The sequence below is a fragment of the Girardinichthys multiradiatus genome, chromosome 9 (genome assembly GCF_021462225.1).
Source record: "Girardinichthys multiradiatus isolate DD_20200921_A chromosome 9, DD_fGirMul_XY1, whole genome shotgun sequence".
Taxonomy (NCBI): Eukaryota; Metazoa; Chordata; class Actinopteri; order Cyprinodontiformes; family Goodeidae; genus Girardinichthys; species Girardinichthys multiradiatus.
The window spans coordinates 39,209,966-39,237,029 of record NC_061802.1 but is presented as its reverse complement, the minus strand read 5'-3'; the positions used below and the strand labels follow the sequence as shown (position 1 = coordinate 39,237,029).

The 27,064-nt window shown below is 45.0% G+C and overlaps 1 protein-coding gene across 4 annotated transcripts in view; it reads right to left on the bottom strand.

The window, feature by feature from the left end:
- wwc3 (WWC family member 3) overlaps positions 1–27,064 on the bottom strand; it is a 53,128-nt gene that overhangs the window by 1,112 nt on the left and 24,952 nt on the right. The window contains exons 5-22 of one of the 4 annotated variants that reach the window (XM_047375811.1): positions 26,404–26,483; positions 22,829–22,958; positions 21,064–21,213; positions 20,824–20,897; positions 18,223–18,471; positions 17,868–17,957; positions 8,681–9,252; positions 8,478–8,598; positions 8,196–8,276; positions 8,028–8,114; positions 7,283–7,478; positions 7,022–7,192; positions 5,449–5,570; positions 5,204–5,366; positions 4,965–5,129; positions 4,764–4,856; positions 3,780–4,013; positions 3,565–3,692 (exon numbers count right to left, since the gene is read on the bottom strand). In XM_047375811.1, the coding sequence (XP_047231767.1) occupies positions 3,565–3,692; positions 3,780–4,013; positions 4,764–4,856; positions 4,965–5,129; positions 5,204–5,366; positions 5,449–5,570; positions 7,022–7,192; positions 7,283–7,478; positions 8,028–8,114; positions 8,196–8,276; positions 8,478–8,598; positions 8,681–9,252; positions 17,868–17,957; positions 18,223–18,471; positions 20,824–20,897; positions 21,064–21,213; positions 22,829–22,958; positions 26,404–26,483 (2,906 nt within the window). The remainder of the gene's footprint in view (positions 1–3,564; positions 3,693–3,779; positions 4,014–4,763; positions 4,857–4,964; positions 5,130–5,203; positions 5,367–5,448; positions 5,571–7,021; positions 7,193–7,282; positions 7,479–8,027; positions 8,115–8,195; positions 8,277–8,477; positions 8,599–8,680; positions 9,253–17,867; positions 17,958–18,222; positions 18,472–20,823; positions 20,898–21,063; positions 21,214–22,828; positions 22,959–26,403; positions 26,484–27,064) is intronic. The other 3 variants (XM_047375812.1, XM_047375813.1, XM_047375814.1) reach the window with 3 other exon arrangements.

Sequence of the window (27,064 nt, the reverse complement as noted above, 5' to 3'; positions counted from 1 at the left end):
GAAAATAGAACAGGGTTCTCTGAAATCTGAAAAGTGTGGCATGAATTTATATTTAAATCCCCTTTACTCTGATATTCCTAAATAAAGTCCAATGTAACTGACAGCTTCCAGTAATCACCTAATTAGTAAGTCAACCTGTGTGTAATTCAATCTCAGTATAGATCCAGCTGCTCTGTGAAGAAGGCCTCAGAGGTTTGTTAGAGAAGATTAGAGAACAAACAGCATCATGAACACCAATGACCACAGCAGACAGGTCAGAGAGAAAGACGTGGAGAGGTTCAAAGCAGTTAGGTTAGACAACAATATCCACAGAGCACCTGTTCAACTCATCTATAATATAGAATGTATGGCAGGGCTGTGTATCAGAAAAGCATATAATTGCGATAATGATGTGTTGGAAAATATTCATGCTATGCTTAAGTATGTTTAATAATGTGTGAAATAAAATGTATTGTGTAATTTAGAGGAGGTCTGCTAACAGGCTCCTGTGTGTGTTTGACTTAGATAACTTCTGCCCAGTGATAAGATATTTCTGTATGTAAGACTTACTTTTGCCCAGTGACAACAGATATTTTTATATTTCTACATATGTAAAGAAAGGTCAAAAGTAGAAAAACAGGAAGTGTCGAAAAGTCAGCTGAATGGGTGTAAGACAGCTCCAGATATGAAATCAGACAGTCGATTAAAATGTATGTTTTCTCATGTACAAATACAGGTCCTTCTCAAAATATTAGCATATTGTGATAAAGTTCATTATTTTCCATAATGTCATGATGAAAATTTAACATTCATATATTTTAGATTCATTGCACACTAACTGAAATATTTCAGGTCTTTTATTGTCTTAATACGGATGATTTTGGCATACAGCTCATGAAAACCCAAAATTCCTATCTTACAAAATTAGCATATTTCATCCGACCAATAAAAGAAAAGTGTTTTTAATACAAAAAACGTCAACCTTCAAATAATCATGTTCAGTTATGCACTCAATACTTGGTCAGGAATCCTTTTGCAGAAATGACTGCTTCAATGCGGCGTGGTATGGAGGCAATCAGCCTGTGGCACTGCTGAGGTCTTATGGAGGCCCAGGATGCTTCGATAGCGGCCTTTAGCTCATCCAGAGTGTTGGGTCTTGAGTCTCTCAACGTTCTCTTCACAATATCCCACAGATTCTCTATGGGGTTCAGGTCAGGAGAGTTGGCAGGCCAATTGAGCACAGTGATACCATGGTCAGTAAACCATTTACCAGTGGTTTTGGCACTGTGAGCAGGTGCCAGGTCGTGCTGAAAAATGAAATCTTCATCTCCATAAAGCTTTTCAGCAGATGGAAGCATGAAGTGCTCCAAAATCTCCTGATAGCTAGCCGCATTGACCCTGCCCTTGATAAAACACAGTGGACCAACACCAGCAGCTGACACGGCACCCCAGACCATCACTGACTGTGGGTACTTGACACTGGACTTCTGGCATTTTGGCATTTCCTTCTCCCCAGTCTTCCTCCAGACTCTGGCACCTTGATTTCCGAATGACATGCAGAATTTGCTTTCATCCGAAAAAAGTACTTTGGACCACTGAGCAACAGTCCAGTGCTGCTTCTCTGTAGCCCAGGTCAGGCGCTTCTGCCGCTGTTTCTGGTTCAAAAGTGGCTTGACCTGGGGAATGCGGCACCTGTAGCCCATTTCCTGCACACGCCTGTGCACGGTGGCTCTGGATGTTTCTACTCCAGACTCAGTCCACTGCTTCCGCAGGTCCCCCAAGGTCTGGAATCAGCCCTTCTCCACAATCTTCCTCAGGGTCCGGTCACCTCTTCTCGTTGTGCAGCGTTTTCTGCCACACTTTTTCCTTCCCACAGACTTCCCACTGAGGTGCCTTGATACAGCACTCTGGGAACAGCCTATTTGTTCAGAAATTTCTTTCTGTGTCTTACCCTCTTGCTTGAGGGTGTCAATAGTGGCCTTCTGGACAGCAGTCAGGTCGGCAGTCTTACCCATGATTGGGGTTTTGAGTGATGAACCAGGCTGGGAGTTTTAAAGGCCTCAGGAATCTTTTGCAGGTGTTTAGAGTTAACTCGTTGATTCAGATGATTAGGTTCATAGCTCGTTTAGAGACCCTTTTAATAATATGCTAATTTTGTGAGATAGGAATTTTGGGTTTTCATGAGCTGTATGCCAAAATCATCCGTATTAAGACAATAAAAGACCTGAAATATTTCAGTTAGTGTGCAATGAATCTAAAATATATGCATGTTAAATTTTCATCATGACATTATGGAAAATAATGAACTTTATCACAATATGCTAATATTTTGAGAAGGATCTGTATATGCCTGGCTTTTGAATAAAGACTGCTGTTCTTGGGGAAGTAATCAGACGTTTCGGAAGTTTCAGAAGGATTCGGACGATCTTCTCCCTGTACAGGCATCTAAAAGACTGCAGTCTCCGTGTTTCTTTTATTACTTTGTTTTTTATTAATAACAGAATAGGAGGTCTTAGCTTTACCAAACAAACGAGCATGCAGGAGTTTAGGGATAACTCCAACAGATGCTAAACATTGCGATCTCTATTAAAATTACGCTACATATCTGGACTTTTCTTTTCCAGCATATGGTGTGCACCAGTTTGCAGTTTGAGACCATCCATCTAGCTAAATATATTGCTGACATGCAAAAAGAGAATGCATGGTACCTGACATACATCATGCAGCCAAACATTGCAAACATTGATATTGAGATGGTGATTTAGATTCGATATATTGTGTAGCTCCACATGAAACAAACCTACCAAGATATGGTAGGTTTGCAACTGACAGACCTGGCAAGGAGAGCATTAATCAGAGAAACTGCCAAGAGGATTAGGGTAACTCCTGTGGAGCTGTAGAGTCGAAAAGCTCGGGTGGAAAAATCTTCTAACAGGACAGCTACCAGTTGTGCACTTCAGTAATCTGACCTTTTTGGGAGTGTTTTGCTACAAGGGCAGCCAATTAGTGTTCTCAACACTTTTCTTGTGACTATTTGCAACAAACCATTTGATGGTTCTGTGATCACACCCCCATCTCTCTGCAAGGTCAAGACTGCTGCATCACTCTGAAAGACTTTGTACTAATTTTGATTTTTCAGTCAGTTAAATCTCTTTTAAAAATAAAGTAATCTTTAAGCCACACTCTCCCTAACTACACAAATACACATCACCTGATACTGATTACATACAATTAGCATTCATGTTTATACACTTAGAGCTGCAAAATACTGATGGTATGATCAAAATGCTCACTTGCCTAATAAATGTGAACACAGTGGTGTAAATCGTGCAAAATGTTTTTAACTCAAGCCAAGCAATCCAGGTATTCATTTGTTGTCTTGCACCGGCATGTCTGAGAGTGTTGTCATGTTCCAGTAATTTTCAGGTGGGAATAGTGTGCAAACAAACATCAGTGCTGCTGTTAAAGCAATAAATTACAGCTGCTTACAAGCAGACATGCCTGGAAAGACGGCAATATCTAACTAACAAGACTATTCCGCGAAAGGTTTACGAAAAACTGAGAAAATGTGGGGATGTTCCCAACCTGAATGTCTGCACAGGCAGAGGCTCCTTCTGATTCTGCCCTCTCATCTGCAGAACTTCTTTAGAAGCCTTCCTCAGCCTCCTCTCTGCTTCCTCCTCCTGACGCTGCTCCTGCTTGCTTTGGCTGGCCTGCAGGGTGACAACCGTCAGCTGGTGCTGTTGGGTGAGGTCGACTAGCACGTGTTTGCATCGCTACTGTCATACGTCCAGTTTTACCTGTCTCTGAGCCTCTCTGAGCAGGCAACGGAAGCGTTCGTCCCTCAGGGCCCAGTTGGGGAGCTCGTTGGCCTCACTTGATTGTGGCTCCTCTAGTCTCAGCTTGAGTTCTCTCAGGGCGCTCAATTCCTCCATCAGCTCCCTCTGACGGGTCCTGCAGGCCTGGAGGTCCAGCTCCAAGTCCAGGGAGGTCCGTGTTGGCTGCTCAGCCAATGAGGAGCGGTACGACTGCTGCTGCCACACAGAAATGCACACAAAGACGTTTGAATGTTACAACCATCGACCAATAAAAACTTGTTCAATAATGTGAAGTGGAAAAAGAAAGGAGACATGATCTTCAAACATTTTTATGAATAAAAAGCTGAACAGTGTGACATTTTTGCATTGATGAAATCTGAAAAGTTATTTTCTTTTTACAATTCTTCTTACGGCTTTCCTTTAATAATGGCTTTCTTCTCGCCACTCTTCCATAAAGGCCTGATTGACAGGATGCACGACTAACAGTTTGTGGATGATGGACTGAACAGTGTTCCACAAAATGCTCAAATTGCTTAAATTGTTCGTTTTATAACCTAACCCTGCTTTAAACTTCTCCCAAGTGTTATCTTTGAACTGTCTGACGTGTTTCTTGGTCTTCATGATGCTGTTTGTTCTCTAATGTTCTCTTAGGATTTTACCAGACTGCTGGGATGAAATCACACATTGGAGGAATCTATTTATGAAAATATATGAGTTCTGAAGGCAGCTGGTTGCTCTGGATTTCATTTCGTGGTATCTGAGCACACTTTTCAGATTTATTGTGTAAAACAAATAAAAAATCATATCTCTGTTTCTTTCTAGGTCACTATTGGGCTACTTGGAATTTGTGTAGCACTAACAACCACTAGTTAGTGGTTGTAAGATGGCAAAATGTGATAAAGTTCATGTGGGATGAATATTGTTGCACAGTCCTGTAAGGATAAAAAACAAACCATGAGACAGCACCTGCTTATATCGCAGTGTTCTTCTTTCCAAGGTGTTTCTGACAAAAGGTGACTTCTTTGGTAAAGTGGAGCTGTCGCTGTCACTGCGATACAACTGAAAGAAATTTAAATCAATCTTTAGGAAGAGATGATTCACACATGGCTCCTCAAGCTATTGAGTGTTCTATTTAAATGTCTTATTTTACTTTGGAGTAAAGCTCACCCTGCAGACATACTGGCTCCGTGCACCAGGCGAGAAGGTCTGAGAGCGAACAATCGTGCTGCCACGCATAAATGGGGACGCATGGCCCCAGCGACCTCCCCTCTCTTTAAGTCGGACTCGCACCGCTTCTGGGAATGGACTCTCTGTCATTGTGGCCTTCTCAACCTGAAACCAGGACAGGGTTGTTCAATTCCTGCTTTCATGAGGGTAAAGTTAAAAAGACTGCATGTAGCATTTACTTTTACTGCAGAGAGTCTACCGGGAGTCTGATTAAAGCGCCCCCCGGTGGAAATGCAGATGCCCTCTACGCACAAACCCTCTGAGCAATGAGTCACAAACGCTGTGCTGCTGCTGCAGCCGCTGTCCATAGACTCTGCCTGCCAACTCCTGAAAAACACCCCCCTGCTTGTCATGAAAACCCAAACATGGAATGCACAGCAAAACAACATTCAAAAAAAGACTGAGTTTGTAGCTGAACAGTCACCTTTCAGATGTCACCTCCCCACGCATGTCCTTCTCCAACCTCTGCAGCTCCAGCTCTGAACCTCGCTCCTCTAAATGGGTGGTGGTGGTGGTGGTGCGTGACGGCAGGTTGGAAACAGTGTCCTGTGACATGAGAGAGCAAACACCATCAACACATGAGGAAGATCCCTCCTCTAATCCTTTTTGGCATGAACCATTTGTTTGTCCTCATGTTAATGAGCGATTCTCCATAAGCCTAAAAGCGACACTACAGTCATTACTGACATGTTACTGAACGTATGTTCAAAACTGATCCTTTCCAAAGCACATATCTGTTACTCTCCTAAATTCCCTCACCTGATCCACTATTTGGTGCTGAGCTGACAGCCATATGACTGAAAATCCTGTAATACTGCTAAATAAAAAATGTGTCATGAAATGTTTTGTATCCCAGTGCCAGCCTTTTGTGTTATGGATGGACTGAATTGCCAAAGCAGCCTCCTTATCCTGCTGCCCAATCCACTTCACACTTACAGCAACCCCTGCAGGTGGTGAGTCCTGTTACACAGGGGAGTTTGTTTACCATCAGTAGAAATGCCTTGTGAAAGTATTCCCTTCATCTTTTTCACTTTGTGGCACATGGCAGCCACAGTGATTTTAGGTGATAGATCAACACAAACTAGTGCAGAATAGTGAAGTGGATGAGTGTTTTCCAAGTTAAAATCTGAAAAGTGAGGTGGTCATTTGAGTTCAGCCACCCTGACTCAAAACCTTGGGGTTTGGGGTTACATCTTTACCAGCTTTGCATATCCATAGATTAAAATTATTTCAAAAAATAGACTGGATGAAGAGCGTCTATGAACATCAGTTTTTAAATCTTGTCACAAATTCCTGATTGAATTTAGGTCTGGACTTTGACTTGACCATCCCAACATGATAATGATGTAAAGCATTCTATTGTAGCTCTGGCAGGATGTTTAGGGTTGTTCTCTTGCTGGAAGGTGTATATCATCTTCAGTCTCAAGTCTTTTACAGCCTCTTCGAGGACTGCCCTGTATTTAGCTAAATCCATCTATCTATGATCTATGCTGCCACCACCCTGTTTCAGGATGGGGATGCTGTGTTCAGAGAGATGTGGAGTGTTACAAATTTAACCCAGTGTAGGCCAAATATTAACTATTGGTTTTATCTGATCAGATTACCTGCCTCTGCATGTTAGCTGTGACCCTCACATCAATTGTAGCAAACTTTAAATGGGACTTCTTGCTGATTTTTTTCTCTCATTATGTGACTCTTTCATACAGGATTACACTGAGATTAAATTACACCTAATGATCAGGTATTTATTAGGTGACTTCTGAAAGCAACTGGCTGCATGGTATTTTGTTTTGGAGTATTAAAGAAAAGGGGGCTAAAAACAAATTCACCACACTTCCAGACGTTTATTTGTAAAGAAAAATGTTGAAATCCATGTATAATTTTTTTCCGTTTCTCTACTATGCACAACATTGTTTTGGTCTGATACATTGAGAGTTGTGGTTATAATGTGACAAAATGTGGAAATGTTAGATTGGTATGTAGATATGCGTGTTTACCATGGCTCTGGTTCGTGGCTCATCCTCCTGGCTGTCATTGTTTCTGCGGTTGTTGAGACTCTTCTGCTCCAGCCTTTGCGAGTCTGTCCCGCTCAATATTTGGACTCGCAGCCAGTGGTAAACCATCTCTGCACTTCCCTCGCAATCTGCCAGGCTCAGCTTGGCTGTACCCTGCAGGAACAAAAAAGGTTTTCAGCATTTAGGAGTAAACTAGAGGTGTTAGTTCAGTCTCCGCCAGCAAAGAGAGCTTTTTAGACCCACCAGGAGCTCCTCCTGAGCCTGAGGTCCCAGCGAGCAGACCGACAGCTGCAGGGCGCACACCGCCAGGGCGTTAGCGGGGACAGGTATACGGAAGCCTTCATTGAAACTCATGTGACATTGTGGCTCCAATGCTGTACAACAGTAAAACGCACAGGCCCTGCTGGCGTCCAGTGGAATCAAGTGGACCTTCACATACCTTCAAGCAAACAGAACACAATGAAGTCCTGACAACCCACGGCCTAATCAAAGACCCTCAGTATCCTGCAGATAGTTGGCACTTTCTATTTTGATTGGATCACACCAGATGGATAGATATAAAATAAACAGCTCTAAGAGTTTCAGATATTGTAGTTGTGCTTAGCCCATAATGCCTATCTGGTAGTTTCATGTTTATTTTGTGAATTACAGTGGACAGATTTGGGCTTTTTTTGTCTTCATGCCGTTTTGTGTATTTTGTTGATTTGACTTTTCCACTACATTTTTGCAAATCTCTTTATTTGTCATGAGCATGTGCAATTGGTTGAGCTGGATTTTATTTAGGAGTATCAGTAAAGGCTATAAATGCAACCTACACTTTTTGTTAGCATCTTTTTCCTTCAACTCCACAATTATGCACTATCGTGTGTTGGTCTATCACATAAAGCTGGTGGTGAAAAAGTAAAAAAGTTAAAAACCACTTCTTTGCTCTCTTCTGCTTTGACTGTAACAATATATATTTTTAATTATAAGAAGTGAAAATACTTACACTTTATTGCTTTCTCTCACATTTGAAGAATTCAGATTCTTCAGCTGCAGCACGTGCAGTCGCAAAGACTGAGAAGTGGATTCCCACCTGTAAAAAAAACACAAAAAAAAGGTGATTCAGAGAAATGGATTCCCATCTTCAAACAGTCTTTGATAAGAATAAACTCACAGCAGTCCTAGTTGGATCTGGGTGGGCTCATTTGCAGTGGACAGCTCTTTTGTGTATGAAAGTTCATCATACTCTTCTGCCCTGTGGAGCCAGAACAAAAAGCTTTTTTTTCTCCATGCTGAGACAAGTTATAATAAAATCACTTGAGGATTTGCACCTTTATTAGCAAAAGTGATTCCTGAAAGGATGAGAAGTTGCTTTTAACACAAAGGGAACAATAAAAACATGTATTGTTCATGTTAATGTTCTATTTTCATACTGTGAGTGAGGGCACTCTCTGACCTTTTGCCCCAGGCCTCGAACACACCGCTGTCTGTGGCCAGGGCGTCCTCAGAAACCCCTACAGAGACTCTCCTGGCTCTCCTGCCGCTCCGGTTGGCACTGTTTCCCCTCAGAGTCACTCCTAACAGCAGAAAACTTGAACCTTTGAATAATTCACTGGATAGTTTTTATCGTTTAGGGGAGAGAGGACTGCTCCCACTTACCTGTGGATGTGAAGGCTGTCTGAGCCCCGCTGTCCCTCTGGATCTTGTTATCCAGCTGTTGCAGAGCGGCAGGGCTCACCATGTCCTCGCTGTTCATCATGACGCTGTGCGACAAGGTTTGTGACTGTGACCGCAGCCCCTCCAATAGCCCGCGGCCCGCCTGCTCCATGTACTCTTCCGTCATCTGGGCAAGGGGGCAGTCCTGGGGGGCAGAGTGATAAGGTGTGTCCATGGGCGAGCTGGGCGGAGATATGGATGAGAGCGAGGAGCGGGACGAGAGGGAGGCCAGGGACTGCGGGGTGTCGTGTGAGCGTTTGCTTTTGTTCTGAGTCAGGTGGTCGGGGCTGAAAACCGAGCAGTCTCTGGAGATGCTCTCTGGGGGAAGCAGGTAACGGACGTAGGGGTCGAGAGGCTCTGCTGCTCCGTCATGGCGCTCGTACTGGGGAACTCCGTAGATGTCGCTGAAACTGATGGAGCTGAGGGAGCCTCGACTGGATGCCAGGGAGCCCCGGCTTGAAGCCAGAGAGCCACGGCTGCTGCTGGAGGAGACCGTCAGAGAACTGGCTGACAGGCTGGGGACAGACGATAGAAAGCACAGACAGAAAGCTTTAAAGATACCATCTAGGGTTTTATTTGTCTCTAACAATTGCACACTGACAATAAAAACACAGCTTGGTAATATAGTATGGCTTTCCAATGCAAAATACAGTATTAAGAAAAGATCACTGAAGAAAAAGACCCTGTTGTGTGTGTTCATAAGTTGATGACATCCCAAGAGGCGAAAGAATTGAGCTGATCAGCTGGCATTAGTAAACATTATGGCAAATGAGCCATTTGTGACAGATTTAAACAGATTCTGAAACATTTGAGTTGCGATGGGTTCCACCATACATGGCGACAACTCCTTAACCAGGATGGATAGTGCTGTCCGTGGAGAAGCTGAAGCTAACTGTGACAGCCGATGTTTTTGTAACAAACTGCAGAACAGCTGCAGTTTCCGACATTTGCATCTTAATGGAACCATCAACCAGACCGGAGAGTTTTCTGACAAATTTGGCTTGAAATGATCCCTATAGATTCCTGATGATAAAATCAGGTCATCTCAGTGTCTCTTGGTCCTCCTCACAAACCACTTCTACAGGTCCTTCTCAAAATATTAGCATATTGTAATAAAGTTAATTATTTTCCACAATGTCATGATGAAAATTTTACATTCATATATTTTAGATTCATTGCACACTAACTGAAATATTTCAGGTCTTTTATTGTCTTAATACAGATGATTTTGGCATACAGCTCATGAAAACCCAAAATTCCTATCTCACAAAATTAGCATATCATTAAAAGGGTCTCTAAACGAGCTATGAACCTAATCATCTGAATCAACGAGTTAACTCTAAACACCTGCAAAAGATTCCTGAGGCCTTTAAAACTCCCAGCCTGGTTCATCACTCAAAACCCCAATCATGGGTAAGACTGCCGACCTGACTGCTGTGCAGAAGGCCACTATTGACACCCTCAAGCAAGAGGGTAAGACACAGAAAGAAATTTCTGAACAAATAGGCTGTTCCCAGAGTGCTGTATCAAGGCACCTCAGTGGGAAGTCTGTGGGAAGGAAAAAGTGTGGCAGAAAACGCTGCACAACGAGAAGAGGTGACCGGACCCTGAGGAAGATTGTGGAGAAGGGCCGATTCCAGACCTTGGGGGACCTGCGGAAGCAGTGGACTGAGTCTGGAGTAGAAACATCCAGAGCCACCGTGCACAGGCGTGTGCAGGAAATGGGCTACAGGTGCCGCATTCCCCAGGTCAAGCCACTTTTGAACCAGAAACAGCGGCAGAAGCGCCTGACCTGGGCTACAGAGAAGCAGCACTGGACTGTTGCTCAGTGGTCCAAAGTACTTTTTTCGGATGAAAGCAAATTCTGCATGTCATTCGGAAATCAAGGTGCCAGAGTCTGGAGGAAGACTGGGGAGAAGGAAATGCCAAAATGCCAGAAGTCCAGTGTCAAGTACCCACAGTCAGTGATGGTCTGGGGTGCCGTGTCAGCTGCTGGTGTTGGTCCACTGTGTTTTATCAAGGGCAGGGTCAATGCAGCTAGCTATCAGGAGATTTTGGAGCACTTCATGCTTCCATCTGCTGAAAAGCTTTATGGAGATGAAGATTTCATTTTTCAGCACGACCTGGCACCTGCTCACAGTGCCAAAACTTTAGGTTAAGGATTTAACCCCGGTTCTCTGAAACATGAGTGAGGTATCTCACTATGGGACACGCCTCCAGCGCCTGTCCCCCAGAAGCTCTATTACATTACGCCAGTCTCGACTGGCAGGCGGAAGTGACGTCCGCTCCCATGGGAGGACTTCCTCCCAGTATAAAAGTCGACGTCACGTAGGTGATCTTCAGTTTAATAAGCACACCTCTTCCTCGCTCCCTGCAAGGAGGGTGATCTGGTGAGATACCTCACTCATGTTTCAGAGAACCGGGGTTAAATCCTTAACCTAAAGTTCTCTTTCAACATTCGTTTCGGTATCTCACTATGGGATATTTCTGCTCCCGTATTGCCAGATAAGCTCACTCGAAGACCAACAGATTGCATCTTGCATTCATGGCAATGTGGAACCCACACCCAGAACCGTGTGAGCCAGTGTGGGCCTGGTGACATCCAGTTTATAGAACCTAGTGAAGGTGTGAGGGGTCGCCCAGTTGGCAGCCTGACATATTTCCTCCACAGGTATACCCTGGAACAGTGCCCATGATGATGCCACACCACGAGTGGAATGAGCCCGCAGACCTGCAGGGGGTGCAAGGCCTCTGCTCTCATAAGCCATAATAATAGCCCCCACTACCCAATGCGAAAGACATTGCTTTGTGAGAGGCTTTCCTTTATGTGATGAAGCCCACGACAAAAACAGCTGCTCTGATTTACGAAAATCTGCTGTTCTTTCCACATATAACCGCAGAGCTCGTACTGGGCAGAGCGTATGCAGTCGTTCATGCTCCTGAGAGGAGAATGGTGGTGGGTAGAAAGCCATTAATTCAAGGGCACGGCATGGCAGAGCCGTAGCAACCTTAGGTATAAAGGCAGGATTAGGTTTCAGTAAAACCCTTGACTCACCCAGAAACTGCATGCAGGACGGGTTAACTGAGAGCGCTTGAATGTCACTCACACGCTTAGCAGAGACCAGAGCAATCAATAAGACCGTTTTAAAGGAAAGCACTTTGAGCTCAACCTGCTGCAACGGTTCGAACGGTGCACGTGACAACGCATCGAGTACCATAGGTAAATCCCATGAAGGAGTGAGGCTCCTCGACACTGGACGGAGCCGTCGTGCACCTTTCATGAATTGACACACCAGGGGGTGCTGCCCCACTGTTTTGTCACCAAAGCCAACCTGACAGGCTGAAATAGCAGCCAGGTACATCTTCACAGTGGAAAAAGCCAAGCCTTTATCCAACAGTGCCTGCAGAAAAGTTAAAACGTCCGACACAGGGCTTTGCATTACGCTCACCATAGGTTTTGCGCACCAACCCACGAATGCCTGCCATTTACCCTCATACACGTTACGCGTGGAAACGGCCCTTGCATTTTGAATTGTGTCAATAACGTTCTGGGGAAGCCCACTGGCAGCCAGATTTAACCCCTCACAGGCCAGGCCCATAGGGCCATGCGCTCTGGATGCGGATGAAATATTTCTCCGCGTGCCTGCGTCAGGAGATCTCTGCGGAGGGGAAGCCGCCATGGCTCACCGTGTAGCATCTGAAAAATCAGTGTTTCCCTGGCCAGCGGGGAGCTATAAGAATGAGTGAGTGTTTTCCCTCTCGCACCCTGGCGAGAGTAGGAATGATCAGTTCCAGCGGGGGAAAGGCGTACAGTAGGGCCGGCGGCCATTTGTGCGCTAGAGCATCCAGCCCAAGCGGAGCTTGTTGCTCTGTCAGTGAGAAAAACATCGGACACTGAGCATTTTCCCCTGATGCGAAGAGGTTGACCTCCGCTCGGCCGTACCTCTTCCATATCTGGGTCATCACCTCGCTGTGGAGTTTCCACTCTTTGTAGCGGGGATTGCCCCTTGACAGCAGATCCGCGCCTCTGTTCATTACCCCTGGCACGTGAGTCGCTCTTAGCGACAGCAAGTGTGAGCTGGTCCAGATTATCAGTCTGTATGCCAGCTCGTGTAAATGACGTGAGCGTAGACCCCCCTGTCTGTTGATGTAAGCAACCACTGTTGTGTTGTCCGTTCTGACCAAAACATGGTGCCCTTTGATAAAGGGCAGAAAGTGTCTCAGTGCCAGCATCACGGCCAGGAGTTCCAGACAATTTATGTGAGCTGTCTGTGTTTGTGGACTCCAAACGCCGTTTACCATCATCCCCTCGTGAGTGGCTCCCCAGCCTGTCAGCGAGGCATCTGTGTCAGGATGGTTCCCATGGTAACGCTGGTGTTGAGAAAACCGGGACGCTTCCACGGGCTCAGCGCGCGTGCACATATGAGAGAAACCAGGACGCTGCGGTGAGCATGGCGTGTGGGGCTCAAGCTGAGTGACGCCACCCACCTTTGAAACGGGCGCATGTGTAGACGGCCGAGTGTGATAACCGCCAGCGCAGACGCCATCAGACCCAGCAGTCTGAGGCATAACCTGAATTTCACCTGTGTGCCTCTGCGAAAGAGTGCCAGACAAGCCTGAAAGGCTTTTACTCGTTCCGCTGAGAGGCGCGCTCTGAACTCGACTGAATTCAGGGACAGGCCAATGAAGGTGATTGTTTGTACTGGGGTTAAAATGCTCTTTTCCCAGTTTATTGTGAATCCCAGGGCTGTCAGATGTAAAGTAAGCATCTCGGCATGCGTCCTGAGCTCCTCTAAAGACTGAGCTGCAATCAGCCAATCGTCTATATACGTCACCAGACGCATCCCCCTTTCCCTCAGAGGCGCGATGGCTGCCTCGGTGCATTTCACGAACACACGTGGGCTCAGTGAGAGGCCAAAAGGAAGTACCAGGTACTCGTATATCTCTCCCTGAAACGCAAATCTGAGGTATTTTCTGTGAGGGGGATATATAGGGATATGGAAATATGCGTCTTTCAAGTCTATGGAGACAAACCAGTCTCCTTGACGCGCAAACTTTATCAGAGCTGCGTGTGTTAGCATCCTGAACGAATACCGTCTCAGATATGTGTTCAGAGCCCGCAGATCCAATATCGGTCGCAGACCCCGCCCCTTTTCGGCACGAGAAAGTATCTGGAGTAAAACCCGTCTCTGCTTTGCTCCTGCGGTACCAGCCGGACAGCTCTTTTGTGCTGCAGGGAAATTATTTCCTCTTGCAGGACGCGAGCTGACTCTCCCCGGGCGTATGACTGTACTATGCCCTTGAAACGGGGTGGGGCTGTCACAAATTGGAGCCTGTATCCCTTGGATACAGTCTTTATCACCCAATCTGACGCTCCACACGCTCGCCACAGCTGAGTGTTGTTTGCCAGTGGACCTAAAGGTGCTTCCGTGTAAACACTGCGCAACACCGGCTGAGGGATCTGCTGTTCTGCTACAACTGCTAGCTGCTCTCGTCCCAGGTCTGCTTCTTCCACAGAAAAAACAGCCTGCTGTGTTAGAGGTAGGGTGAGAGCTCCCCCTTGATGCCTCATGTGCAGCTGTGGCAAGGGTGGAGCGGGAGCTCCAGCCTGCCGCTGTGCCAAAGCTGGAGCGAGAGCTCCCCCTCGTGGCCTCATGTGCAACTGCACGGCCATGTCCTGTCCTTGTGTTATTTTTAACATATTTTTTATGTTTTTTTGTTGTGGCTGCGCCCTCGGCTCCAGGCCTGGATGCGTGCCAGAAAACAACTTTATTGAACATGTTGTGAAGGGGGAAGGTCGTGTTTTTAGACAGTGGCATGTGTTTGTGCACTGGTGTGTGCTTTCTGGCCACAGCTGCGGCTCCACTGAGCTCTCGGTGGCTTTGATCCTCCTCCGCTTGGATCGGCTCTGAACGATGAGCTCCAACGTCGGCTCTGCAGGCCGTTTGAGTTGCCTTGAACGTGGCGTTCTGAACTCGAACTGGGACAGGACGTGTCCTGGTAGGGGGGGTGCAGGTGTCTGGCAGATCCTGCTCTCCCACCCCGAAGACGGCTCCCTAGGCTACGCGCCTCTTTTTCTTTGCGCTCACAGTAGCGGAAGGGGTCGCTTGGTTCCCCGGCGTTGTCGGGGGAGCGAATGGCTTCCTTCCCCAAGCACCTTTGAGCTCGGTTTGTTTCCCACGGTCCGCTGACTGCGGCTGGCGTTTGGGGATGCGGTAGGCCGGTCGAGCCGCCGCTTGAGCGAACGGCACACGGGGTGCTGGAGGGGGAGGAGGCTGCGCTTTCCTGGGCAGACACAGCTTTAGCACTTCACCTTCCCTCTTCTTTTCCTCACAGCGTTTTTGCATGGCTGCCACAGTGGGTCCGAATAAGCTCTTCGGGTCCACGGGGGTGTCGAGGAGCTGGTTCTTTTCCCTCTGAGACAGGCTAGAGAGGTTCAGCCATCTAGCTCTCTCCTGAGTGACCATCAGGGCCATGGCTCTCCCGGATGCTTGGACAGCACTTCTGTGGAGATGCAGGCATAGGTCTGTCACCACGCACAACTCGTCCCACAAATCGGCCATCGGTGTGCCAGTCATCTGCTCCTGTAATTCCGCTTGGTAAGCGAGGAGAAGAGACGAAGCGTTTAAGGCTTTAACAGATGCAGCCACCGCCTTGTAGCTTTTCTCATTCAGAGTGGACTGAAAAGAGTCAGCTTCGAAGGGAAGGGTGGGTCCTGTCGCTGTCATGGCTGACTTCTGCGATGGGTGCAGGTGAGATGCCAGCAGAGGTTCTACGGGAGGCAGATGTGAAAAACCGCCGGCCTCCATGCCCGTCCAGTCCAGCGCCGACCCTCCCAGGGCGGGGTTCTTGGCGGTGAGAGGATTGCTCCAAGACCGGGTCGCTTCCTCGAGGCACTCGGGAAAGACCGGCAACAGCTGTCTGCCGGAGGATTTGGCTCTCGGAAGCCGCTTCCCCTCATATCGAGATGTGGTAGTTTCGGTGAGGGTTTCTGACCACTCGATGCCCAGCTTCTTTGCTGCCCTTCTGCAGACATCATGCAGGTCCGTTGCCGTCGGGTTTGGGGAACTGCAGCGGCTGGTGTCATCCGTCACCGAGGGCTTTGCAACCGAAGGGATGGCATAAGGCCCGCAGTCCATCTCGTCGTCGTCAGACCCGAGACTGATGGACTCCATTTCAGATTCAGACTCGGCATTAGCAAGAGTACTGAAACCTGGAAGTGCGGCCTCGTCTTCCTCTGGGTCAGTCAGTGGCGCGACAGCGTCGAGCTGATCACCCCAACTGGCTCCAGCCAAAGTGGGCTCTCTCTCATCAGTACCAGGAAGCTCCGGTGGCGGGGGATTGGCTACCCCCATCATAGGATCAACCTCCGACAGGCTAGCTTGGCGTGCTAGCCTGCGCCGACGAGACTTAAGGGAGAGCCGTGCACAGTGCTCGCAGCTCGCCGGTGACGCCAACGCATCCTGGGCATGTTGCAGCCCCAGACACGAAGCGCAGACAGAGTGGGTATCTGCCCCAGCTATGAGATTGCCACATGTGCAGGTTCTAGATGGTGGCTTGACTCTGTTCATGGTGAGAACGAGTGCAAGTTACACAACTTCGTGAGCTCCGTTAAGGTTGCAGCTAGTTTGATGACCAGTTGCAGCGCTGCGGTTTGGCGACAGACCAGCGTTGAAAGGGACTCAGAACAGTCGAGCACAGTTATTGAGAAGCGCTCGGCGACCGAGTTGTTAGCTCGCTCTGTGAACAGTTAAGCTAGCTCAAGTTACTGTAATGACCGTCTGAGAGGTGCTTCTGGGAGCGAGAAGAGGTGTTAGACTGAAGATCACCTACGTGACGTCGACTTTTATACTGGGAGGAAGTCCTCCCATGGGAGCGGACGTCACTTCCGCCTGCCAGTCAAGACTGGCGTAATGTAATAGAGCTTCTGGGGGACAGGCGCTGGAGGCGTGTCCCATAGTGAGATACCGAAACAAATGTTGACAGAGAACCACTGGTAAATGGTTTACTGACCATGGTATCACTGTGCTCAATTGGCCTGCCAACTCTCCTGACCTGAACCCCATAGAGAATCTGTGGGATATTGTGAAGATAACGTTGAGAGACTCAAGACCCAACACTCTGGATGAGCTAAAGGCCGCTATTGAAGCATCCTGGGCCTCCATAAGACCTCAGCAGTGCCACAGGCTGATTGCCTCCATGCCACGCCGCATTGAAGCAGTCATTTCTGCAAAAGGATTCCCGACCAAGTATTGAGTGCATAACTGTACATGATTATTTGAAGGTTGATGTTTTTTGTATTAAAAACACTTTTCTTTTATTGGTCGGATGAAATATGCTAATTTTGTGAGATAGGAATTTTGGGTTTTCATGAGCTGTATGCCACAATCATCCGTATTAAGACAATAAAAGACCTGAAATATTTCAGTTAGTGTGCAATGAATCTAAAATATATGAATGTTAAATTTTCATCATGACATTATGGAAAATAATGAACTTTATCACAATATGCTAATATTTTGAGAAGGACCTGTATATAAAGCTGCAGATATTTGAAATAGATACTAGTATTAGCATGGTTAGCACAGATAGCATTACTAAAACAGCGATGAAAAGTATCCCTTAGAGTCTCAAAGGCTGCTAACATTTCCAAATCCAATCTGTTTATTGACAGAAGTTCAAACTTCCAAAGGAAAAACTGTTGTAATACCTTCAGCCTTCCTGTTATCTTCGTTAGGTCTGGTTCTCTCATAGCTTCAGTGAACGTCAGACATGTCTCAACATGCAGAAAACATGGTTTCCCTTTAAACAGCTTTTTATATCTCTGTGTTCTCTGACTGGCTGCTCTTCACACAGAAACTGCTTCCATACCAAAAAGCGTCATTACCACAACTTGTTAGCACTTAGATATGAGGCATTCACTGACCAGAAAAGTCAGCTAAAAACCGATTGTCATCAGAGGCATGTGTGCGTAGAAGCTTGTTTTTGGGTGGATTCTTGATGAAATAATGACTTACCACACAAATAGAAAAACTGACCATGGCATGTGTTTGGTTGAAACACTATATCTCATGTGAGTTTGATACTGCAGAGATGTCTGGCTGAAAGCTTTAAGAAGTGTGTGCTGCACCTTTTCAGCTGGGAATGAAGGTAGGTAGTGATGCGAGTGGCCTCCTGCAGCTGTCTGAGCAGAACGTTCCTCTTCTCCTGCTGCAGCAACCTGTCAGGAGAAACTTGTTCAATGTCCAACAAATGAAATGAGAACTTAAGCTTCTCAATCAGTTGGGGATTATACGTGTGGTATATCACAAACATGCAACACAACCATTGCATTCCATCTGATGTTATTACTGGCTGTAAACATTTAATCTAATGTTATAATAAACAAGTAAGCTTTAGCAGTTCAAACACATGAGCAGAAATAGCCTCACTTAGTCCAGTGAGGATTTTTCTAATCTGTGACAGGAGACCATCTCTGTTCTCACCTCTGATTGGCTCCCTGGCTCTGGGAGCTATGGGCTCTTTGCACTTCCTCCTCTAGCCTGCAGCGCTCCTCCTCCAGCTGCTGCTGCGTCCCTGGTGTGTGCCACTGCCTGCTGACCAGGATGAGCTCCTGCAGGAGGGCCTCCTTCTCGCGCAGGAGCTGCATAAAGTCCATATCGCGGTCCGCTTCAGCGTGTCCCGGCCAGCTCTCACTGTCCAGCTGAGCGAGTTGGTGCTGTATGCTCTGCACCCTGACAGAACAGCAAGGGGAGATTCAACTCGTTTCTTTTATTTACTCCTCGTACTTGGCACTGGCATTCTTATATGGGGGCTGGTGGCAAATTTATAGTCAGGGGTGGGCAAGCACATTAATTTTTTTCTGTCTGGCACTCATGTTGGAACACATACAACATGGAGTTACAAAGTTCACATGTTCATGTCAAGTAAGAGATAGTATGTTTTACAAATTAATGGTTTGATCTGTGTGTGGTTACTGCATATATTTCTATTATCTGTGACGAAGACTCAACCTGTAGGAGTAGAACATCCACTGAGACATGGTCGTCCTGATGGCTTGAGGAAGTAGAGTATGATAATGTTCACAGATGCTTTCCATCCAAATTAACTGAGCTTGAGCTATTTTGCAAAAAGGTGTTTTAATATAAGACTATATTTTTTTCATACTGCTCTTCACAGTGTACCACAAACACAACAAGCTAATATTAGCTGGTCAATTAGTGGGGTTATCTATGGCCTACAGTCACCTTCTTAATAGGCATGCTGCTTGTAGTTTTCCAGCTGTAGTTTCAAATAGCGCTAGCCTAATAGGTGTGATGGGAGGCGCTGCTTTAGTTTTCACAACATGACTGTTTGTATTTTCTCTGAACTGGAAATCATTCTGGTTTAAACTGTCTTTCTTGTAAGCAGGGAATAGTGTAGGAGGCTTCTATAGGCCATCTTACTGGCAGTGTGCAGCACCAAGGGGGGAAGGGCAGCATTGCGGTATTCTATGCTCTTTCTCTGACATCTAATAAAAAAGGACAAAGCATAGTAATGGTTTGATGTGTTTGATATAAAGTGGTTTTAGAACCTCTTTATATCTTAATCCCAGGAATCGCCCTACGGGTCCAGACATGTCTAGAGGAAGGCTGTATCTGGTGCCCCCTGTGGACAAGTGGAGCTCACAGAGCAGGCTGTTTCAATAAGCAGAATATCAGCGCTAAAGATGAGGTTTCAGAGCAGTACAGAAACATGAACACGAGGAGGGTTTTTGTCTCATAATGGTTTCAAATAAATTCTGTGAACGCTTGATAAGAACTATTTTAAATTTGTTCACTTTTAAGAAAATAACTTTTCCTTTATCTAAACCCAGGGTCTCCAACTCCAGTCCTCGAGAGCTACTATTCTTCTGCGTTTAGATGCATCCCTGCTCCAACACACCTGAATTAAATGATTGGTTCATTACCAGGCCTCTGCCAAACTTGAAGGCATTCTGAAGAGCTAATTCAATCATTTCATTCAGCTTTGTCGGAGCAGGCATGTATTAAAACAGTTGCTCTCGAGGACTGGAGTTGGAGAAAATGGTAAAAACCATTCCGCATTTTTCCAAACTTTTGATGATTGCAGCAAAACCTTTTAACTGACCAACTTCTAAAAAATAGTAAGTAGTAAAAAAAAGTTCCTAAATAGCAACTTGTGGATATTTACACACTGGTATGGTAATGTATTTATGGATACAATAGAAAGTCAACAGTCCTCCGTCAGCCTCAGAGAGTCTCACTGCTGCGGCTATAATGAAAGGATTCAGTCAGTTTGAGTGACCTGCCGCATCAGTCTGTGCTCCTGCAGGTGAACATCAATGGGAGGTTTATTCAGTCCCAAATGAGATCTCAGGGAGTGCACCATCAGCTCAGATGAAATAACCGGGTTTCTATGAGCTGGATTTCAGAAAGAGTGACTCAGCGGCAGAGCGTGCAACTTTCCACAGGTCCCCCTTCTTTGCAGCTCTAACTCTGATGCCATGCTTGGTGCTGCACTTGCCGGGTCCCCATAGCAACATGAATCTCATAAAAATGATTATGATTGAGCCCGTGTAATATTACAGGGTTTTTACTGCAAAAGCAGCTATCATTACACCGTAATCCCTTCAAGTTGTGATCCTGCCTACCTAAGCAGGAACGTGCCAGTCATTAGACAGCACACATCCCCTGTTTAAGTTCTCACCAGAATTTCAGGCTTGGTCTAATGTCATTTAAATGCACAGTTTGTGTTTTAGGCCACCTTGTGGAGGATCAGGCTGTGCACTGTGGCTGGCAGTGGGCAGTCCTATTTTGGCTGAGCACACAAAGGCAGCACACAGTCAGCAGCAGCATGGCCAGCGAAGAATGTGACCACCCAGCTCTTTCTGCTGGCCAGACATCCCTCAGCAGCCGCGGCCAATGGGCCCAAATACTATTCATAACACATCCTCCCACCCTCCTAGGGGCAACACTCAGGGCCCAATGTGGAGCGGACGGAGGTGCCGCTGGGGCCAGTGATTCAGTGCTGCATGCCTCTGTGTCATGGTGCTACTACTGACAGAACAAACAGCTGGACAGACTCACTTTTTCTTGGCTTCTTCATACTGCCAGTTTAGTTTGACTTTGTCCACCAAATGGGAAGAATCTTGGGAACCATACTTCAGAAGAAAGCAAAACAGATAAAACGTTACTTAGAAGCCTTGACAGCTCAGATAACATGATCCTAATATTTGCAGTTAGTCGCTGGAGAATTATGAAGGGATTAAATGCAGTCAGTCTCTGTGTAAATCAGATAAGTTGGTCATTTTCTGAGTGGCCTCCTACCTCTCCCATGATGTCCGTCTGGCAGCCGGTGTCGCAGTACTGCTGCGGATTGCACGAGTCACCAATGGTTGGAGTATTGTTTGCCAGCTCGCTGGCTGCGTCGCTGATGGACAGGCTGCTTTGGAAGTTAACTGTCAGCTTAGCCAGGCTCTGAATAAAAAGAAAAAGATCTTGAAATATTCCTTCAGGAGCCGACTTTATTGAGAGTGAAGCTTATTAAGATGAATCTTTTTATTTGAAAAAAATACGTTTGACTGACCTCAGACTGTGGGTTTGATGTATTTGGACATATGGATATTTAATATCAATTGTAATTATACTGAAAAATGTAAGTAATATAAACAAAAAAATTAAAATAAAAACAATCCTTGTAAAGGTTTGGTAAAATGTAAATTTCTGGTGAGGATTAAGTTAGGACACCCCCCACATTTATTCCCAATTAAAACTTTCTAAAACCCCACACAGATGTATTAGGAACAAATGATTAGAACATTTGTCCTTTTTAAACCTCAGACATGTAGTCTGGGGTGCTCCTGGGTGTTAAGGTGAGCTCATGGTAAGATTCTGAAGGAGTTCAAAAGGACGACTGTAGCAGCTCATTTGTTTGGTAAGGGGTTTTAAAGAACGCTAAAAGTAATTTGAAATCAGACATTCAGTTGGATACAATACAGTCTACAACTGAAGGATATTCAAACAACTGCCAATATGCCCAGGCCTAACCATGCAAGCAAGTTCAGCCTACAAGCAGACTGCAAGATGCTACAAGAGGTCACCAAAAACTCTTAGATGTCATCAGGGGACCTACAGCAGACTCTTGCTACTGTTTATACAAAAATAAAAAAAATCAGAAAGAACTGAACTGCAATAGCTTAACTTTCTAAAAAAAAAAAAAAAAATACCATGAAGGTCACACTGATACCCGGGAGCAAGAACGTAGACAAAGACCAGAACTTGTGTAATAATGTTCTTTGGACAGATCAGACCAAAACTGAATTATTTGTACACCAGAACAGAGGGCATGTTTGGCAAATTTAAAATAAAGCATTCCTGGGAACGAATCTCACCACCTTTGAGGCACAGAGCTGGAGACCTCTTAGTTTTAGGATGCTTTGCTGCTGCAGAACCTGGTCAGCTCACCATCAGATAATCAACCATGAATTCTACCTAGTATCAGAAGGTGTTTGGTGATAATGTGAAACCCTCTGTAAAAGCCTGAAGCAAAACCTGACCCTACAACATGACAAGGAACCAAAACATGGCTGGCTATACATTAAGAAATGGAAAGTCCTGGGCTGATTCAAAGCAAACATCCTGATTTCATTGAAATGCTGCGGGGTGACCTGGAACAGGATGTATATACAGGAAACCCATCAAACATCTCAAGGCTGAAAGTGAAGAGTAGGGCAAACTTTCCTCAGAGCAATGTCAGAGAATGGTAGATTGCTACAAGAACATAAGACAACACAAAGTATTAGGGCTTAAGGACTTTTTCCTCAGAATACGCTGTTTTTTATTATAATTTATTCAATGAGTAAAACAATTTTGCTGTTTATCTGTAATTAAGTCACTTTCTTTATCAGAGCTAAAAACATCTGATGTGATGGGTGATCTATTTGTGTTGTTTCATTGCAGGACAATTAAAACAGGAAGCAGAACAGTAACAGAAATGGACACTAGAGGTCAGCATCAAATATGCCAGCTGCCTGCATGTTGAACTTCTACTGGTGATTAGTAGAGAATTCAGAGGTAAAAACAATGAAGTCACCTGGATGAGGTCCTGCCTCTCCCTCTCGCCTGTGCTGATGGCCTTCTTGATGCTCCGCAGCTCGCTGAAGATGGCCTGAGCCTCGTCCAGCTTGTAGTTTGTCTGACTGCAGGACATCTTCCTATCAATCCTGAAGGAAAATGTCAAACATGTTTGCTTAACACATGAATGTTAATACATCAGTTAAGACATTAGCTTGTTTCTCTTTAATAAATAAAAACATCATTTAAAAACATTTTTTTGTTGTATTTTCTCAGATTGTCATTGTCTGTTTTTGAAATTTGTTAAATGATCTTAAACATTTCAGTAAGACAAAACACCAGAAACAGAAGCAATCTGTAGGGGAGAAAATACTTTTTGAAAGAAAAGTATAAACACCACACAGAAGTGCCACTCCTATGGAATTAACACAACTCTGACTCCAATGTCAACACAATGACAGGACCGTCTGCACAGATGAAGATTCACTCATCCCAACATGCTGAATGCTTAACGTGACTCCGACGGACGGCAACCTGAGTGATTTCCTGATTGAGTCCTTTATTATTCGACCACTCGGGGACACAAAACATTGAACTTTTATACCCAGATGGTCAGTTGATTCTTTACATTAAAAAAAATAAAAGGACATTGTAACGTCTCGCAAGAGCAGCGAATCCCATCCGGATGCAATTAAACACTGAATTTAATAATTTCCCTCCCAATAAATGCCCTATATGAAACGGCGGAGCTTAAAATTGACTCAAACACTCGATCACAGGACTGACTTGTGCCTCCTTTCTTCCCGTTTAAACCCAGAGAAGATGGGTCTTTATAGACCACCATGTATAACAATATGGGAACAGTGTGAAAGCAGCCTAACTAGTTCTAGTCAGCGAGAGTGCTTGTCCATTTATACCTTCTCTTTATGTCAAAATTGTTTCCTTACCCAATCTTAAAATTAGATAATGACATATTGTTTCAACTTAATGAAATAAAGCAGATCCAGTGTACATTTTACACTCTGCTTTATTTCATTTCATAGTGCAATACTATAGATTTTAACTGGATTCAATTTGATTCTTGTTCTAAGAATAATTCACTAATTCAGTGACAAGCAACAGAGTTGTTCTTTATTTATTAGCTTCCACACAAAGCAAGCTTCAATGTTTCAAGCTTCGGATGAAAATCTAAAGAATTTCTGGGGGAGGTATTATTCATCAACAACGCAATTGTTTTTTTTCGATTGTGGTCAGTTTTAGTCATGAGACAGCGGATGTGACATTTTGTTTCGATGTTCAGATATTCTTTTAGGCTTTGAATTTGCTGACAGGATATGATTAGGTCTTAAAAAACTAACCCAACCATCCTTTAATGCTTTGCGTGTGTGTGTGTACACACACACACACACACACACACACACACACACACACGTAAGCAAATAACCTTACAAAAGCAAAAGCATTTCATACTCCTTGAACTTTTTCACTTTTTCTCATGTTAGATCCACAAACTTCAATATTTTAAAATGTTTTTATGCAACACACTGACAACACAGTAGATAATTGTGAAGTGGAAAGGAAATGACACATGATTTTCAAATAAAAATCTGAAAATTATGAAATGAATTTTTCATTTAGGCTCTAGTGGCTTTCTTTAAAACAATTTCTTCTTGCCACTCTTCCATAGGGACCAGGAGTGCATGAGTAATAATTGTCCTCAGAATAGATTCTTCCACTTGAGCTTTGGCAATGTGCAGCTCCCCCAGAGTTACCAGAGGTTTCCTGCCAGCTTCTTTGATCAATGGATATTGGATCAATGGGGTTTATTAAGGGGTTTAAAGTATTCACAGCGTACTTTTCAGATTATTATTAATAAAAAACACGCATTATTTTCCCCAAACTTATTGCTTTGCTATGTTGTGTTGGTCTACCACATAAAATCCCAATAAAATAGCACATTCAAGTTCAAGGTGTTTTGAATGTTTTGCAAGGCACTGTATAGGGGTGGGGTTGAAAGGGTGTGGCATGGTGACTCCTCCATCAGCAGGCCTGGGACGGGGCCTCTCCTGTCTCTACCCGCTTCCTTTACTCTCCTCAACAGCAGGTACTGTTCATTCACCTCGATCCTGCCACTTCCCCCGAAAACAAGCTCTGCTTTGTCTTTCCTCCCCAACCCACTGGTGCGGCCTGGGAGCTTATAAGTTTTATATGCCTAGGACAGAAAAAAAAACTACTGTTCTGTGCCAACCTTTCCCCCACCCACCCTACGTCCTGTTGAACTGCATATACATTTCCTTCAGTCTGCCGAGGTATGACAACAATCAAGCAGGATGTCAGTTGGAGAAACAGTAAAAGCATGCGCAGCATTTCAGCATTTGTTAAATTTTTTTAAAGATAAGGTGGCACAAAGATGAATAAAACCGAAAGGATGGGTTGTACTGGAATTCTAATTTCCCCTCGGGGATCAATAAAGTATCTTTGAATTGAATTGAATTGAAGTCCAACTCTACCTTTGGGGAGGAGGCTTTTCACCAGAAACTGTTTATCAGTTTATCTGATGGGGAGAACAATTAGCTTTATTGCTGACCACAGCTAAGATTAACTAGGAAAAAAAACAACAACAACAGCACAACAGCCTGAAGGGTCACTCCTGTTCTCAGCCCTACTCGTCCACAAAGAACAATGGGACACGCACACACCAGCAAACAAAGTCACAAACACGCCTACGAGCACGTATACACATCAGAATACTGTGAGAGGGGGACGCGCCAATGTTTTTTGCAAGCTGTGTATTCTCCGGGCTATAATGGGAATCACTTAAGTTGTGTATTATCTAAAAGATAAGGAACTCTTTGCCAGGACTCAGGAAGTGCAAAAGAATTTGCTGCCAGATATCTCTGTGTTTTTTAAACTGCTTTGGAGCCCACAGCTGCCCCCCATCCTCCCCCTCCTTGTCCCTCCATGGAACAACTTCCTCTCCAGGCTGAGCCTTGGCTCCCTGCACTCCACTGGTGCATCCTCTTCCTGAGGTGGAGTCCCCTTTTCCACAAAAAAAAAATAAAAAAACTCCCTCCATTTGGCTTTTCTCAAAAGTTCTTTTTTTCCCCTCTTGCTCAGAGAGGTGGAGCTTCCATTTCTAACATGAAAATTGGCTCAGAAATCTTCCCAGCACTTAAAGATGCCCTGTGTTTGTATCTGAAAGCAACACATCAAAGAAAGAAAACAAAAGAAGGTGGACAACTTGTTCAAATATGCATCACAAAAAAATCTGATGAAAGGATTTTTCTTTACTCTAAAGCTTTCTCCTTTCAGTCATTGGAACTAGTTTAAAGGGTGTTTTACGTGTGAAAGGGCTACTTTTAAGCTAAAAAAAATCACTAACCATTTGGATAAGAAGGGAAGCAGGAGAAACATAGAAACATAAAGAGACAGATCAAACTGGAATTTGTGGACGAGACCAAACAGAGGCAGTAAAAGAGGGAAGAGGCTGCTGGGTGGGGAGCAGCCGGGCCAAGTGTAGGAAGGAGAAGGTTGGCCATGGGAGGAAGGGTGGACCGGGAACACACACACACATAGAAGCAGACGAACACTCACTCCTGCAGGGTCTCCACTCCCATTTCCTTATACTGCAGCTCCTGCTTCACCTGGGCCAGCTCCTGCTTCAGTCTGGAGAGCTGCAGACACAAGTGAGAGCCGAGTTACCATGGTGCACAATGGGCTTCTCTCACCACCGCTGCCTGGACAAAACTGCTTAGTCATGACTACTAGCATACTGGAATGCTCAACTATGTTTGTACAGAGGTGCACAAGCACTGGATCACACACTGGGGCTTTCTCTCATTAAAAGGTTTTGAACTGAAACATGGAAACCTTGACCCTGAAGAACAGCGGCCGGCTGAGAAACGTTACATGGTTTTAAAGTCATATTAGACCTAAATAAATAATAATTTAGTGCTGCTGGTTTTTTATGGTGTTTCCAGCATTGCTTTAGCACACCCGGAAACACAAAAGAAAAACTAATATAGTATACAGGGGTTGGACAATGAAACTGAAACACCTGTCATTTTAGTGTGGGAGGTTTCATGGCTAAATTGGACCAGCCTGGTAGCCAGTCTTCATTGATTGCACATTGCACCAGTAAGAGCAGAGTGTGAAGGTTCAATTAGCAGGGTAAGAGCACAGTTTTGCTCAAAATATTGAAATGCACACAACATTATGGGTGACATACCAGAGTTCAAAAGAGGACAAATTGTTG